This window comes from Girardinichthys multiradiatus, chromosome 14 (assembly GCF_021462225.1).
Source record: "Girardinichthys multiradiatus isolate DD_20200921_A chromosome 14, DD_fGirMul_XY1, whole genome shotgun sequence".
NCBI classification, from domain to species: domain Eukaryota; kingdom Metazoa; phylum Chordata; class Actinopteri; order Cyprinodontiformes; family Goodeidae; genus Girardinichthys; species Girardinichthys multiradiatus.
Window position 1 is genome coordinate 40,359,921 of NC_061807.1, and position 14,589 is coordinate 40,374,509.

At 38.4% G+C, this 14,589-nt stretch overlaps 1 protein-coding gene across 7 annotated transcripts in view; it reads right to left on the bottom strand.

The window, feature by feature from the left end:
- The window catches only part of nrxn2b (neurexin 2b), a 960,343-nt gene that overhangs the window by 773,178 nt on the left and 172,576 nt on the right, over positions 1-14,589 (bottom strand). For 6 of the 7 annotated variants that reach the window (XM_047385484.1, XM_047385482.1, XM_047385483.1 and 3 more), the window contains exon 3: positions 4,520-4,540. The exons of the other annotated variant lie outside the window; for it this stretch is intronic. In XM_047385484.1, the coding sequence (XP_047241440.1) occupies positions 4,520-4,540 (21 nt within the window). The remainder of the gene's footprint in view (positions 1-4,519; positions 4,541-14,589) is intronic. 7 annotated transcript variants of the gene reach the window in all.

Consider the following 14,589-nt stretch of genomic DNA (forward strand, 5'->3'; position numbering starts at 1 on the left):
CATAACTTAGTATGAATGTATTCCTCACTAGAGTCAATGAACAAAAACAAATGAATACGATTTACTCTGTTTATAAGAAAAATGCCACATTTATAAAAACATTAAAAAATGATCCACAGCTCCACTTTGTACCTTACAAATGTGAACAAACATGCCATAAAATGTCTAGTTTTCATGATTTCTACTCTTTTTCTGATATGTTGTAATCATTAAAGGAATTTCATTCACTTAGGAGAAGCAGTAAATGACCTGGAGTGGACATTAGTCAGCAACTTCAGTATGGAGAAAAGGGAAAAAATATCATGAAGAAGTTAGGCTAACAACAACAACAACCTAGTTAAGAATTTGAGAAAATATCAGTTTAGGAAACAACTTTATTATTTGCTAAACTGTTTTATTGATCCAGCAAATCCCCATGTTTCTGTTAATAGTTGTAAAAAACACAGCTTTATAAAATGCCTCTTTGATGCATAGTGTTGCAACTGTGATATTTTATGTGTATGAGTTAGCTTGTACAGTGAGAAAAACTTTGAGAAATGTAAGCAGAGCAAAAACGCTACCTTCATTTAATGAGACATGGCAATACACAATATTGTGTTCACTTGAACAATAAAAAAAAAAAAAAAAAATAGTATTCCAATTTTTGGGGTTTTATAAATTAAGAGTGAAGGTTTCATATGTTCAAAAAGGTTTTGAAGGATTTGTCTTCAGCGTAGTTTAATTTGGATTTAGATTTGACTTGTTTGAGTGAAACCTTGGAAGAGGAAACCATTTTAACAGTTTCCCCCTCTAAGACGCTTCTGATGCTATAAACAGCAGGGAAATTGTCTTTTTTTTTGTTTTCACAAAAAGAGTAAAGTTTTACAGATCACAAACCGTGTTTTATAACTCTGATAGCTACGGATTTATCCAGTTCACGTTTGACTACAGTAAATATATTAAATATTGAACAACAGATGAGCAAATATGGTTGAGTCATTAAAATCCATAACATTACCTTTCAGTCAAAGCAGAAGTGTTGTATCTACAGGCTAAAGGAAGCATTAAACTCATCCTTTTAGTGTCTTTGAAAATAGAATAATGGTAGAAAAAAATTGATAAATGAAATAAATAAATTAAACTCATTTTATTTAGTGTAAAACTGCTGGTCAGTATTTTAGATTTTGAGCTATGAATGGGAAGTTGCAAATTAAATGGTTGCTTCAGTATCAATACTCAATCATTGTGTGCCACAAGATTTTCTCGCAGTCTCTCTTTCACTATTTGTCTTTTCCACCAGGTATCGAAACTTGCTTTACTGAAATGGTTGTAAAGTGGTGGATCCTTCTTCCGTGCTCAGTTAACTAAACAATGTCTTACAACAGCAAACTGGATAGTGCTTTGCTAGACACTTCCTTGACAAGAGGAATATATTGATGGTTGTAACGTACTGTATGAATATATTGAGAAGCAAACATCTGCTACCACTGGAAAATCTAGAGCTTCTCCAAAACTGGTGGCCATTTCATTACTCAAGATCAGATACAACAAAGAACTTTAGCAAGAAAAAAATAAGAGTTAAATAGACTGAATCTATATAGCACTTTTGCACTCATACTGACCATTCAAAACACTTTACACAAGAGCCACATTCACCCAGTCGGACACACATTCATACACAATACACAGATGAGTAGGGAACTCATTAAAGTGCCTTGTGGGGACACATCGACATGTGGCAGGTGGAAGCTGGAATTGAACCAACAGCTTGTAGATTGCAAGATGACAACACTTCCCACTGAGCCACAGTCACCTCTACTTGTGTGCGGGTTGGACTTTGCAAGGTTGGCATGGTTGGACCTCTGGGAGCTGAGAAAGCCTAATCTTAATCCAACATCTGGCAAAAGCAGGGTACACAAAGGAAACATCCTATGGTCTAAGCAGTACAAGCAAGCTGTGAACCGCAAAGAGAGATGCCATTTTATCCTCGCTCCCATTGGTCCATTTTCATTTTCAACAAGGTCACTGTGTGTATTTGTAATCCAGCCTTTTCAGTTTCCTATGTTCAAAAAGTTTGTTATCTTCCTAAAACTGATTGCTTTGTTTGAACATAACTAATCTCCCTGGAATTCAGGAAAACATGGAGAGGCTAGTATCACTGAATAAAAAAACTGCTTTGAGAAAAATACCAACATTCTAAAAGTAAAGCCGTGTGCTACATAAACCTGAAGTTGACAGCCACATGTTACCTACATGAGTATGTGGATTAGCTGATATAGAAAAAAAAAATCTAGGTTACTACAAGACTGATATTATTACAGTAAATTACTACCTTTAATATCTCCTTTACACACTCACGCACACACACACACACAAACATGTATGCTTAGAAAACATGAACATTATTGCCTACTGTTCTGTTTTATTTATCCTTGCCAAATAAGAACAAATTTAATAATCTGGTTTGGATGATCCAAAGTAATCTCTTGAATCTACAGGCTCCACTTAAATCTATAATCCTGTATCTCTGCAAACTCAGCCTTTGTCTGTTATTCTGCTGAAAAACAGTTATTGTCTCCCCCAGAGAGGAAGATTAAGTTGGAGGTCTGCATCACTCAGAAAGAAAAGATCATTAGCCTCGACCACATTGATTAAGATCACTGTGGGCAGCTCAGGACATTGTTCACTCAAGCACAGCAGCTAGTCACTAAGTCCATCATCTTGTCCCTGTACCCAGAAAATTGTTTTCCCTCTTATCCATTGTTATAATCATGGACTAAACTGTACCCATGCACTGGGGAAAAAAAAAAAAAAACAGCGCCCACCTATTCTACATTTCATCTCATTTCATTACTTTGTCTTATGATAATCAGTTAGAATCGACCAACCACTGACAAAGAGGCGATAACGCAAGTCATACAACACAAAATGACATTAGTTTTCAACCATCTCTTTAAAAGAAAGAAACAAAATAAACTTGATAGGTACTTGGAATATAGTCCTCCACGTACGTTTATTTGCGTATTTATCAGTGAACAATCAAAGAACTGCAAGCTAGCCACTAAAACCAGCTCCATCACACAAGACTGCCATGAACTGTGAATCTAGAGTGAAAGAGCTTAGGCCATAATCCACTTTCCTGGGTCACCTGCCACATCTGGGCTTTTAAATTCTCTCTGCATCATCAGTCTCTGTCAGTCTTTGAACGTGCAGCCGCCAAACCCAATTAAACCTAACAGTAGACCCTAAAAATAGAGCCCAAAAGGATGCACCTGAGTCTAATCTTAGTGAGAATAGAATTAAAACACTCCTTTGAAGCGGTTTTGTTCAACAACACATTAGGAACTCTTAACATACCTCCAACATTTTAATAAAAAGTTTTGACTCGTGAGAAAACAAAAAACAATTACTGAGATATTAGCATTAAGAAACAAGAACACATTAGTTATGTCACTCATTGCAGATATACCTGTTCCATGGCTTTACAACATTCATCAGAATCTAAATGACCGTTTCATTTTTAATCATAGTCCTGGTGAATAAAAATCTGGAAAAGTGAACACCAATGGAAACCTACCTAACAACTGGCTCATTGATAGGCTCCTTATAACTCCAAGTGAACTGCACATTTGAAGGAAAAATATGGGATTTTAAAACTTAGATACTTTAGTTGCATCTGCAAATGGAGACTTTATGTAGCATCACAATCTACCGCAGTCTGGGCTTGACGCTGTAATTTGTTGCTGTCCCCAATACTCTAGATGTCAGGCTGTGGGAGCAGTAACTAACAAGTCACAAAAAAGCCCAACATTTATCATACAGATTTCTATTGGATCCCTCATCTTAGCAGAAAGTAAAAGCACCGCTAGACACCAGTTCAGACCCTAAATAACCGACACCCACATTCACTTAAATAGTTGAGGCTCTCTAGCTGCAGAGGTGAAACAGGCAAGTGTCTGCAGACATACAAGTGAAGACTGATCTATCCATTAATTCTCTTCTATCCAGCTCAGGCTTAGCGCCTGGCCTAAGGGCTTATGACATCCCTCAGGGGCACCGACTAAAAGCATTTGTTCACCTCTGAGGGGTATAGAAATAAAGGAAGAAAAGTCAAAAGATTTGATCTCTAAATCACAAGTTTGCTTGTTATTTTTGATAAAACACTGCTGACTGGTACGCCAACTCAAGTTGCCAAGCAGCCCTGATAATTTCTGTGCAAAACATAAATATGTGCTATTGACAAGTAGAGTTTTGTATCTTTGTAAACAAATCACAACCAAATAAAAAGTAAAAACAAAGAACCAGATAATAAAAACACTAGATTAAATGGGATAATTATGATTATAAATGTACCCCTTTCATTTTATTGTCAGTAACTTGAATTTAGGCCCCCTGGAAGTCACTTCAAACCGCAGTCCAAACTGACAATGCCCCTCTGCAGAAGGACGACAAACATTATTAACACACAAGTAGCATCAGCAGCCATGAGAGCAGTGGGGAATGCCATCAGACTGCCTGAGAAGAAAAGCCTTAGTCTTACCTTCAACAGCATACTCTTCAGCTTCAGGATCCAGAGGAAATGCATGAGAAAGGGAGAGAAAGAGACAGCAAACAGGTCAAAAGCTGCTTTTACTTTTACTTTTTATTTTGTTATTAAAGAAAGGCTGTGTTACACAGATCAGTACACAACAGTCCTATGGTTACTTAATAAAGCTATCACTAAGTAGCAGAAAATTAAAGCCGCCTGCCACACTAAATGGCCCATGTTTGAAGATAAGAAACCAAAACATGTAACTTGACATGTCCCTGTGGAGATTTTAGCATTTTGATCTGTGTGTGTGTGTGTGTGTGTGTGTGTGTGTGTGTGTGGGGTGGGGTGGTTGTCATCGGTCTTTATAAAACACTGTTAACCTAGCTCTGCACTGGTTCAGTGTTCACACTGGCAGAGACAGCATGTGTTTTCCTCACAGGGATGTTTGGAAAACTATGAAAAATACACTACATTTTGCAGACTCAAATAAATCAATAAATGACTAAAAACATTAAGAATTCCACGTGTTAAGGTGACTGGAGCATTTCACTTGCTTTTATCATTAAGATTTTATGATAAGTGCAGCCATAGAAAAAAACTTCAACAAATCCCTAGAGAATCAGTGTGACTGAAAAGTAAGTCAGTCAGATAAGCCATAACATGCATAATTCCAGGAAATAGATTTAGTTAAACATCATTCAATCATGTCTAAACTTTTTGCTACAGTTGTGTTGCCTTTAAGGTAATTCTTAAAATGATGAAGTTCATAGTTTTAAATAAATAATACAAAAATATTTCTAAGTTGTTAAAAACGGATTGCAGGTTTAGACAAAAAATGTATGTTTAATTGATGTTGATTTAAAAAGAAAAATAGAATCGTACGTCCACTTCCGGTTTTGCACTTCCCATTTCCGCCAGTAAACACTAGAACTTGGCATGAGGAATCGCAGTATCAAGATGCTGTAAGTTTGCTCATATAATAGTTTACGTATTGGTGTTTGCATATTGATGCTTATTTAGACAAAATATGGATTGTATACATTTGATGCACCTTATTTTTGTGTGTGATGGCTTTGTGTTAAGATTATTTCCTATTATTGCAGTTTTCACCACGTTAATGGAGACAACACTGCAACAGAACTCCAAGGGTTCATTTTGTGATTTAACTCGGTGTTACCAACATCCACATTGAAAACACTACAAGAGTTAATAATAAATTCTGTAAACTGCCAAACACTGAGAGCATCTTCATTAGATAGTAATCTTTGTCAATAAAATCAACATAAAAAAGAGCTTGTTAGCCTCCACATTAGCAGTAGAAGAACTCAAAGACAAATTGGACAAAGCAACCGTGGGAATAAGCTATGGGTATAATTTCAAATACAAGTATTTCATGTCTAACTCTTTAACAAAGTTGGTACTTGCCTCATAAACCTGCTGGATTGAGTAAATATGTTCCAAAGTGTAACAATATACTTATATTTACATGACCACAAAAGCCTAATGTCAAATATGATGCAAAGAAAGAGAAAAGCAGCTCTATTCTCCATCCATGTTTTGTCAATACCTGCTTATTCTGGCAGGTGATGTTTTAGAGAAAAATGTTTTGATGTTTTGAGTAAACAGTTCAATAAAAAAAAAACTGTTTATTTTCTGAATGTTTTTGTCATATAGGATCAGGGTTTAGCCTGCCAAGTGATGGTATTTTAGCATGATACGAGCAGAAATTATTCATATATTCAATGGCCATGACTTTACGCATGTCCAATTTCTGTGCATCACCTTTTTTCACATTATCATGTTCCTCTCTGTCTCTCTCCTTGCAGAGTTGTACAGAAAGATTTTTGATACACTGGTGGTTTTTTTTAGCAGTCACCAGCCAGGATTCACTTTACTCCCCACACAACTTATCACACCCCATACCCTACTTTTCCAATATGATGTCATTCTAATGACATCAACTGCTGCTGCTGCTTTTACAAAGACTATTGATTATCCAACAAGAAGAACTGGCTCTAGCAACATTAAATACTAACTGCAAACAGTAGGCAAATATTGGAGTCCTTGGCACATAAATGAGTCGTAGAGAAAGTCATGGGTATTAAACAAGTTGATACTAGGTCAACACATACATCAATGCTAGATTTCACATAGCAGGTATGATAACGAGCATTTTTCAAAAATTTACAAAAATATAGTGACTGAGTTTAAAATGCATCATACATGAAATTTTAATCCAGTACAGTGGCTGCAGATAGAGAATTTTACCTTTTGCTGTGGGGTAGACTGGTTTATTTTCTTTTAGTGTCAATGCTAATATAAATGATAATAACAAACTGATGAATGCTGTTTATAGGTGTATTCAACTGTAGAGTTGTCAGAACAGTTTGTCATTTCCATCTGAATGTGGAGAAAAATGTGTCCTGTTGCACAGGTATTAAACTAAGACCCTTAGCCGAGGCCAAACACATTGTCTTTAATAAAAAACACGAAAAGCTTCGTATTCCAAATGTGGAGGTACCTGCAGCTATTTCTCAGTGTTAGTATTATTATAGTTTTTTTTTTGTTACACCATCACATTTGGTTTAAAACATGTATTTTTATTAGTTTGAAACAGTGGTTTGCTACTATGGATGCACATGTTTGGAAAACAGGCAATTATGTTTGTTATTCTTTGTTGTGTTTGGCTCATTTTCAATTGGGCCCCATTGTAAATTATTGGATTATTTTCTTTTCAACAGATTTTGTAAACTATCTTTGAGAAACTTAAAGAGAGAATATTTGTTGATACCTTTGTCCTTGTGCCTTATTGGTATGTACGTTCCTGACACCATACATTTGAGTAAAAGAATAAATATCAAATCCACAAGTAAAGATGTAAATGTTTCACTAAAATAGAACAAAGAAAACAAAGTACAATAAACCTAATTAATTGCAAGTACCGTGAAAGTATCAAAACTTCAGCTAAGGACAACAGTGATATAGTAATTCAGATAGAAGCAGTGGGGAAGCTAAATTTCTTCAACAATAAATCCCGAAGGGCTTTGGAGGCAACTGAGAGACTTTTCATTCCTAATCCTCTCACCAAGATAACAAGTGAATTTACCAAGTGGAAGAAATATCAGCTTGTATTGAAAATAAACCTATGTCACTAACATTCAGTTTATTTGCTCATGCAGGAATAAGCACAACTACCCCAGCATATAACAAAAAAAAGGAAGGCAAGCGGTAATTGTCTTCATTAGTAACAGGAATACACCTAACACAATATACCATATACATTGTGAGTTCTATTGGACAAATGGGGTTTCAAAGTAGCTTTCCTTGACAATGCAAAGTCTCTAAAACCTAAATTGAAAGACAATGTCACTGTTCTGGTGTTTTTTTAATAATAGGTACACAGCAGTATACCATCACCAAAAAGGAAACGCTCTGCGTTTTAAAAACTGGGGTTTGCCCCTGTGCTCCAGAGAAATATATTCTTTACTGTTTCAGCATATCAATATTAATGGATCATTTCATGCTTATTTGGGTGTGGCCCCTTCAAGTTCCAAAATGATTGCACACCAATGCCCAAAGCAAAGTCCATGAAGACATAGATAAACAAGTTTGATGTGTAAAAATCTGACTGGCCTGGACAGTCAGGACCTCAACCCAATAGGACACCTTTGGGATGCATTAGAGAGGAGACTGCAGGGCCTTTGCATCTCACAACAGTGTGGTCCTTCACACATGTTCAAAAATAAATGCACTCCTAAAACATGGGGAAAGCCATACCAGAAGAGTTGAAGCTGTTATAGCTGTAAAGGGCTGACCAAGATCATATTAAACCCTATTTATTAAAAAGAGGGATGTCACTCAGGTTCATATGTATGAAGATGTCTCACACAAACACATCTATATTTCTCACACAAACTAACCACAGATAAGTCAATCTTCAAGATATAGCCTTTGCAGATCACACCCTACATCTCAGAAAGTAAAGCAAGAAAGTTCAACCCAAAAATATTTAAACACTGATGAAATGTTCTAAAATAAATAAGCAAGCCAAAACAAAAAATGTACACAAACTGACAGATTGTTGATTTATTAGACAAAAGCAGGAAAAATGGGGCATGGCAGACATCCTGGGTTCGAGTCTGGACCCAGCAAGACCTTTCCCGAATAGCTTCCCCCTTTCCACCCCATTTCAACACTGTCTGCTTTGAAATAAAGGGCACTAGAGCCGCAAAAAATAAACAATAAAAAAGATGTTTTATTCAAAACAAGATATCAGAAGGGAAAACACAGAACTTGGGTCTATTAAAAAGGATTAGCAATCAAACCTCAGATTTTTTGTCTTTTCTCCAACTGATGAGAAAAAGATATTTCTCATTTTAAGTAAATTACCCGTTTTGAAGCCACAGTGCCTGTAAAGAAAGAAAACATAAGGGGATGCTATAAATCTGAAAAAAAAAATTGAGAACATGGACAAAATCCAAAGTTTTATTAATTTAAGAGAATACAATCAGTGGATTAGGAAACAGGTCATTGTAATTTTAGATGTCTAAGTTTCTAACTTCATTCAACTTGTAATACATTATCTATTCTGGTATTTTGTTGGACACACTAATATATCAGGGGAAGAGCATATCCCACACTGCCGCACCTACATCAGATGTCATTCTCCACACCTCACTCTGTATACAACCTCTGATTCACATTGTTCTCTACTGGATTATTCAGTTTGTCTTCATGTACTCCTTAACCATATCTGTTTCTCCCATGTTGTGCTGCTTGTTGCTCTATTAATGCTCCATGTCCTGATCTCCTAGAGATGTGTTGTAAGTGTTTTTTGTCTTTTATTTTTATTTTTTATTATTCAACCATACAATCATACTCCATACAACCTGCTCCAAAAAACGTTTTTTTTTATTTATTTATTTTTGATGATTGGGCCACAACAATAAAACATCTTCAAGAACTGCGAGATACAAAAACAAAAAATTAAGAAAGCAATAAATAAAAAAATGTGGTTTATCTCTCCCTGATTTGTATGTTTTTGTAGATTTAGATGCTGAAAAATGGTATTAAACATAATTTGGATGTTGAACTCATAGTAAACATCATGAAATGTGGTCAGTTGTTTCCTGTATTCAAATGGACGGGGAAAAAACACAAAAAAACAAGCTCAAAACCTTAGCTGGATATTAAGTATTAAACAAAGTTGGCAGGTGTGTGACCTTGTTCATGCTGATGTAAAATAGCAGCTTATAGCATTTCTTTTTCTATCTCATTTACATTAATTAGTCTTCAAAGTCAATAAAAAGGGCTTTAAAAAATATTTTGAGGCTACAAAAGCATGTCCCTTACAGAGAAATGATCAGAAAGAGACATTTCAACTCTTAAATTTGACCAGAAAGTTTTTAATTAGTGTTTGGGTATTTTAAAAAAAAGCCTCTTACCGTCTCCAGGATAAATTATTTAACAAGATGTGGAACTTTAATGCGATTTCAAAAGAAAACTATTTGTCATGATTTGTGAAGCAAGAGCTGGACCACCTTGCAGACCGGTACTCAGGAGCAGCATTGTGACTAAAATTGTTTAATGAAAAACAGTGAAAATATAAAAAAAAAAAACTTACAGGCTGGCACAAGGAGAACATAGCTCGGAGCATGGACAGATGACTTGACTGAAAGGTGAGGAAACAACAGGAATAGTAACAGAAAGATCCAGTGAAGAGCAAAAAGCACTGGTGAGTATATATACAATGAGCCAGGGGTAGAGAAATGACAGGCAGACCAGAATAACTAATCAGAGGAATGAGTTGCAGCTGAGGCTGGGAGAAGGCAGAGCAATCAGAGGATATGTGTAGCAGATGACGCAGGGAAATAGAGCAAAGGAGAGAAGGGGTGTAAAGCAAATGCAACCTAAAGGAAAATACATTAGAATACACATGGAACAAACTATAGCATAAAGCACAGGGAATAATAATGCAACATCTGACCAACAACACAGATGAAAATCAAAACATACACACCATTGGATCGTGACACTAGTAGATTAGGTTTCCAGTGTTCAGCAACTCAGAAACTAAACTTACTGTTGGAGCCCCAGCTTTGTAGTACAGGGTCTGAATATCCTAAATATTTTATTTTTTTATTTTGTGAATTCTCCATAAGTAAAAGGAAAGACAGATTAACCGACAGACCAGTATGAGACTCATTGCAAAACATCTGATGGTTACCCAAATTCATTAAACAGAAGACAAAACAAAGAACAGACTCAAATGTTGCACATGCATTTCCAGGCACTCACTGCTCTGCTGTGTTGGCTGAACAGAAAAAAAAACTTATTTTAGCCAATAACACAGTCCAGGAAAATGTCAGCATATAATTGAGTTACTAACATAGTTATTTAGGGCAGTTTGTTTCTTTCTTTCTTTATTGAAAGTCTTTTTTTTTATTGAAAGCAACAGGGAGTGCACGTTGCTTCTTGTGTAAACCATCACAGCAGCAGAGGTGGAGGGTTCCAGGTTAACTTTACTTGTTAACCTATATTAATGGGGAATAAACTGGAGGTGTACTTAACCACTGTGCAACATCTTTGTGGAATTCCTGGCACTCATGAAAGTTGATATTGACAGGCAAGTAATGAGTGGAGTCTGAAACTTTTTTCTGATGGCCGCAACAAATAAACTGTAAGTAAGAACATAAGTGAGAGCAGTGTCACCTCAGAGCACAGACTCGTAGCAAAGGCAGGTTTCAGAGGGAGGTCAAACAAATGTAATAAGCTGAAGTGAGAAGGTCCTGACTCTCCTGTCAAGTCAAACATTTCAGATAGATAAGGAGTCAAAGACAATAGCTGTCAGGATCTGTGTGCTGTTGTTGTTGTTGTTGCTCTGTGCTTGGCCTCTAGGTGGCTCTGGGGTCGTCAGGAGTGGTGGCAGGTGTTCCATGTCCCATTAATCATCCCTGGAGGGTATTTAAGATGGTTGCCGCCAGCAGTTCACCGCCAGAGTGTTGCCCTCAGTGGTACTGACCCCAGCCATAGTTTGTCTACGCTTGTCTTTGTACCTTTTGGTAATTTTGTATTTGCCTCTTGCAGACTGGATTACTATACCAGACCTAACCTTTGAAGAATCCTAATCTACCTGGATGTTTTGCTACTGGAGAAAGGATTTCCTAGCCACGAGGATTGTATTCGGCTTACCGACACTTTGCTTCCTAAGGGACTGCTGGCCGCCAATCCGACGGAGCTTTTCCTGGATCAACTACGAACCACCACAAGCGAATCCTGTCCACCCTTCCACATTATAACATCATCAGCTGAACCTCTGAGTCACCTCAGGTGAGTCCAAGTACCTACCAGCTTCATTCATCTTGGTGTGCAGTTTCCATTGCTGTCTCGCCCCTCCTGGCGGATCAAACTCAACCCCTTAGTAAGACAGATTTTGTTATTTTGTTATATTCATCATTTCCTGACTTTATATATCCTTACCGTGTCTACTTACCATTGCAGTTGTCTTTTGGTTCCAGCTCCACTCCCAATACCTGTTCCCTGTAAAATAAACCTTTGTAAACATAATTTGGTCTCTTGATTGCCTCCACTAACCTCCAGATCGAACAGCTAGCATCCTTGCTACAACATACCCTGAATAGTGTGTCCAGCCCAGCTGCAGAGGGCGCTGCAGCCCCACCGGTCACACAGCAGCTCCCTCACTCTCGTGACGTCACTTCCCCCAACCCCAAAAAATATTCCGGTGAGTCTGGAGATTGCAGAGGGTTTTTGTTGCTGTGAACACTTGTGTTCAACCAATCCCCACAATCCTTCCCTCATGATCATGCTAAGATTTCTTTTATTTAAGACCATTGTCGGGCAAGGCGTTAAAATGGGCGGAGCCTCGCTTTAACAATTGCTGCGATTTTGGCTGTACTTTCTCTGATTTTGAGAGTGAGTTTAGAGAGGTTTTTTCCAACGAAGTGGATCAGACTGCAGCAGCCCGAAGACTCTGGTCCTTGAAACAGAGAGGACAATCAGTTTCTGATTTCTCAATTGACTTTAGGACTTTAGCCGCAGCTTCTGGGTGGAATGAGAGTGCTCTCAAAACAGCGTTTTTTTCAGGCTCTAAACGAACCCCTTAAGGACGAGTTTGCTGTGATTGATGAACCTAAGACTCTTAATGGGTTAATAAATCTAGCCACCAGACTTGATAACCGCATAAGAGAGAGGAAGAGGTCCCGACAAGATTTTAGTGCCAGTAAGATACACGGCCCCAACCAGGTTCGTTTAGCTCACCCATTCCTACCCAAAACGTTGACCCGGAGCCCATGCAGATTGGGCGTACTCACCTCTCGACTGAGGAAAGACAGAGATGCCGTCAGGCTAATCTTTGTTTTTATTGTGGCTCTTCCGAGCATCTTCTTGCTAGCTGCCCTGTCTGTCCTACTGGGCCAAAAGGGTGGGTCCGCCAGTAAACGAGTCCCTTATGGCTGGAATCATTCGCCCATCCTCTTCTCTGTTAGGCGCCGGGTTTTTCTTTGTGGGTAAGAAAGATGGTTCCCTTCGCCCATGTATTGATTATAGGGGACTAAACCAGATAACTGTAAAGAATAAATACTCACTTCCACTCCTTTCTTCGGCTTTTGAGCCAGTTCATGGTGCCAGGGATTTTACTAAACTCAACCTCAGGAATGCTTATCATTTAGTTAGGATCCGCCAGGGGGACGAATGGAAGACTGCATTTAAAACACCCTTGGGACACTTTGAGTACTTAGTGATGCCATTCGGACTTTGCAATGCACCTGCGGTGTTCCAATCTCTCATCAATGATGTGCTCAGAGATTATTTGAATTTTTTGTTTTCGTCTATCTAGACGACATTTTGATCTATTCAAAGGACATTAAGGAACATTGTCAGCATGTGTGCCTTGTTCTACAGAGATTGCTGGAGAATTGCTTGTTTGTAAAGGCTGAGAAATTTGATTTTCATAAAGACTCAGTAACCTTTTTGGGGTATATTTTGGAGGATGGACAGGTTTGCTCGGACCCGGAGAAGATAAAGGCTCTCCTTGAGTGGCCCGTCCCGGACTCCCGCAAGCAGCTCCAGCGCTTCCTAGGATTTGCGAACTTTTATCGCAGGTTTATTAAGAACTTTAGCCTGCTGGCTGCCCCCCTCACTGCTCTTACTTCTACCAAGACTTTGTTCTCCTGGTCTCAGGAAGCAGATAAGGCCTTTGCCACACTAAAAGAGAGATTCTCACAGACTCCCATATTGATTCACCCAGACTCCTCTCGACAATTTATTTTAGAGGTGGATGCGTCTGACACCAGTGTAGGAGCTGTACTCTCACAACAATCCACCGTAGATGGTAAGCTCCGACCCTGTGCCTTCTTCTCCAGACAACTTAGCAACACAGAGAAATTATGATGCGGGGGACAGAGAGCTTCTAGCCATCAAACTGGCCCTGGAGGAATGGTGGCATTGCCTAGAGGGTGCTAAACACCCTGTGTTAGAGTGGACAGATCATAAACATTTGGCTTATTTACAGTCTGCTAAAAGACTGAATCCATGCCAGTCACGCTGGTCTCTTTTCTTTTCTCGTTTTGACCTTTCCATCTCCTATTGACCTGGTTCTAAGAACCTAAAGCCCGATGCCTTGTCCCGTCAGTTTTCCCCGGATGACTCAGTTAACTGGACTGTTGGAACCTTGTCGTGGGAGATAGAGAGACTAGTAGATCAGGCCAAGTGCCATGAACCTGACCCTGGCACTGGTCCTCCCAATAGGGTTTATGTTCCTTCTTCTGTCCGGTTCCGACTTATCCGTTGGTTTCACACTGCCAGATTCTCACCCCATCCTGGGGTCAGCCGGACCGTTTCTTTCATTGCTAGAAGGTTTTGGTGGCCGTTATTACATAGTGACGTAAAAGAATATGTTCAAGCTTGTTCCATCTGTGCTTGGCAGAAGACTGGAAATCAACCACCATCTGGCTTACTTCAACCACTCAGTGTCCCTAAACATCCCTGGTCTCACATTGCCTTAGATTTTGTCACCGGATTGCCTATCTCCAGAGGTATGACTACTATTCTCACCATTGTAG